At 41.4% G+C, this 2,078-nt stretch overlaps 1 protein-coding gene across 1 annotated transcript; it reads right to left on the reverse strand.

The window, feature by feature from the left end:
* Positions 1–290: 290 nt before the first annotated feature.
* On the reverse strand, positions 291–1,519 carry HEC1 (basic helix-loop-helix (bHLH) DNA-binding superfamily protein). Its single transcript, XM_028059090.2, has one exon. The coding sequence runs from the start codon at positions 1,271–1,273 to the stop codon at positions 539–541; it is 735 nt and encodes a 244-aa protein (XP_027914891.1). The 5' UTR covers positions 1,274–1,519; the 3' UTR covers positions 291–538.
* Between the last annotated feature and the right edge of the window lie 559 nt (positions 1,520–2,078).

The following is a 2,078-nucleotide window of genomic DNA, read 5'->3' on the forward strand; positions in this document are numbered from 1 at the left end:
ATATGCCATTGCATGTGACCCCTCATAAAGATACACATAGATGGCCAAAAAACCGAAAATGGCCCATTAGAGTTGGGCATTTAGAAGACCAAAACAAGATCGGTCAAACTTTTGTTTTATATATTTATATTATATTATATTATATTTTATATCTCAGTGATTGCCGCAAGAGTCTAGATCATTCGTAAGATTTGCTTGTTATTATTCAAACATTTTTCTGACATTCATTCTTATTAGATAGAAACGAAATTAACTAAGGAGATTGATTATAAAAACATAAAAATGAACAATGAAGAAAATGATATTCATTCATATCAGTTTTATTGATTGCTTTCCCCGTTTAGGTATGAAAAGAGAAAAAGAAATTCTTGAAAACAACGACAATTACACTGGCGAACACTGTCTTTATAACCATGCACCATCGATGACAAAAAAACCTATCATGAAGATCAATATACAGCTCATATATAATTCATTGATTTTCCTTTTTCATGCATGTATGAAGCAAACACTTCTTCTGAACTAAACTCAATTCAACTCAACTCAGCATGTGTTTAGAAGGTGCAGAACCCAGCATATGACACGGTTGGCAACTCTTCATGAAGGAAGCATAATTAACGTTATTGGTGGCGTTTGACACAGTACCAGGGAAGCCAAAAACACTCAAGGGTCTGGTTGCTCCGGCTTGTTCCAGCGTCTGCACTTGTTTCTTCAAGAACTTTACGTAGTGTATGGCTTCATCCAACATAGAAGCCGTGTCCATTTTGGTCCCACCAGGAACTAATCTCTGGAGGATCCTTATTCGCTCGCTAATCCTTTCCCTTCTGTGCCTCGCCGCCACACTCTGCGGATCCTTCGAAATCTTCACGTTCCTTCTCTTCGGGGGCTTGATAGATTCAGGGTCTATATGAATAGGTTGCATGACCGCTACGCGGAAAATCATCTCCCTCATGGCCGCCACGGAATTCTTCTTCTCCGGGTTGGGTTCAAGAGGAGGTGTCATGGGTGGTTGGATAACGAAATTAGAGGAAGGTGGAGGCGGTGGATTGATCAGAGTGGGTGGTGGGGTTATGACGTTTTGGTTAACGTTGGAGAAGACAGGTAGTGTGGTGTTGGTGGTGGAGGTTAAGAACTCGTTTTCCGGGTAGAGAGGAGTGGTGGTGGTGTTGTTATAAAAAGGTTCACATAACTCAGGGAACTTTTCCATTTGCATCATCATGATCATGTCCATGCTGGTATCACTCGTGGGGGTTTTGAGTATGTCCACGTCCATGAGTTTGAAACTGCGAGAGACACGGAGGAATGGAAGAAAGGGGAGAAGGGAGAAAAGTTGGGAGCAGAGTATGGGAAGGGAGAGAGAGAGAGAAAGAGAGAGGAAGAAGTAGGGTTTGCACTTTGCAGAAGAGAGATAGAGAATAATATAAAAGAGCGCAGAGATTGCAGAAAGTGGTGCAGGATTATTATCTCTGTAACCGACCAATGCAGCAGGTAATGGAAGGGCTTTTTATAGCAAGTTGAGAGCAATGTGTTTTTAAATTGATCTAAGAATGGAAAGGGAAGAAAATCTATGATGGACTTGACATTTTTATTAATTGGAGACCGCCCATGATGTGTGGGGCTGGCTTTAGGAATAAGGGTTGATTTCTGGAGAGCCGTTGATGTTTATCTTTGTGAATTGTCAAAGGTGGAGGCATTTAAGATCAAGGGTTGACGATGAGAGGGTGAGGGACCACAGGCATTGCGGTAGGGTTGGGGTGGAGGATATAATGGTTGAAGGTGCATGAACCAGTGCTTGAAATATGCCATGGATGCATCCTTTTTACTGAAATGTAGGTTGGTGTTGTTTGGGTTGAATATTAATATAATTGTATTTTAGCAGTTAGTGAGATAATAAAGGCAGGGATTGGTAGCCCCACTGTCACATGACAGTGGTCAGAAGAACATTGGGAGATAAAATTTAGGGTTAATCTCAGAGTGGCGAATTGATGAAGGAGATAAGAGCGTGGGGATAGTGGTCCCAGGTATATATAGAGTGAGAGATATGCTTTATTGGTTCGCGGAAAGATAGGGTTAATGGA

The sequence above is a fragment of the Vigna unguiculata genome, chromosome 2 (genome assembly GCF_037176805.1).
Source record: "Vigna unguiculata cultivar grain cowpea cultivar isolate G323 ecotype 2 chromosome 2, ASM3717680v1, whole genome shotgun sequence".
Lineage (NCBI taxonomy): Eukaryota > Viridiplantae > Streptophyta > Magnoliopsida > Fabales > Fabaceae > Vigna > Vigna unguiculata.

What these genes read in the sequence shown, in the direction of transcription:
- HEC1 (XM_028059090.2), bottom strand. Translation starts at nt 1,273, where the DNA reads ATGGACGTGGACATACTCAAAACCCCCACGAGTGATACCAGCATGGAC.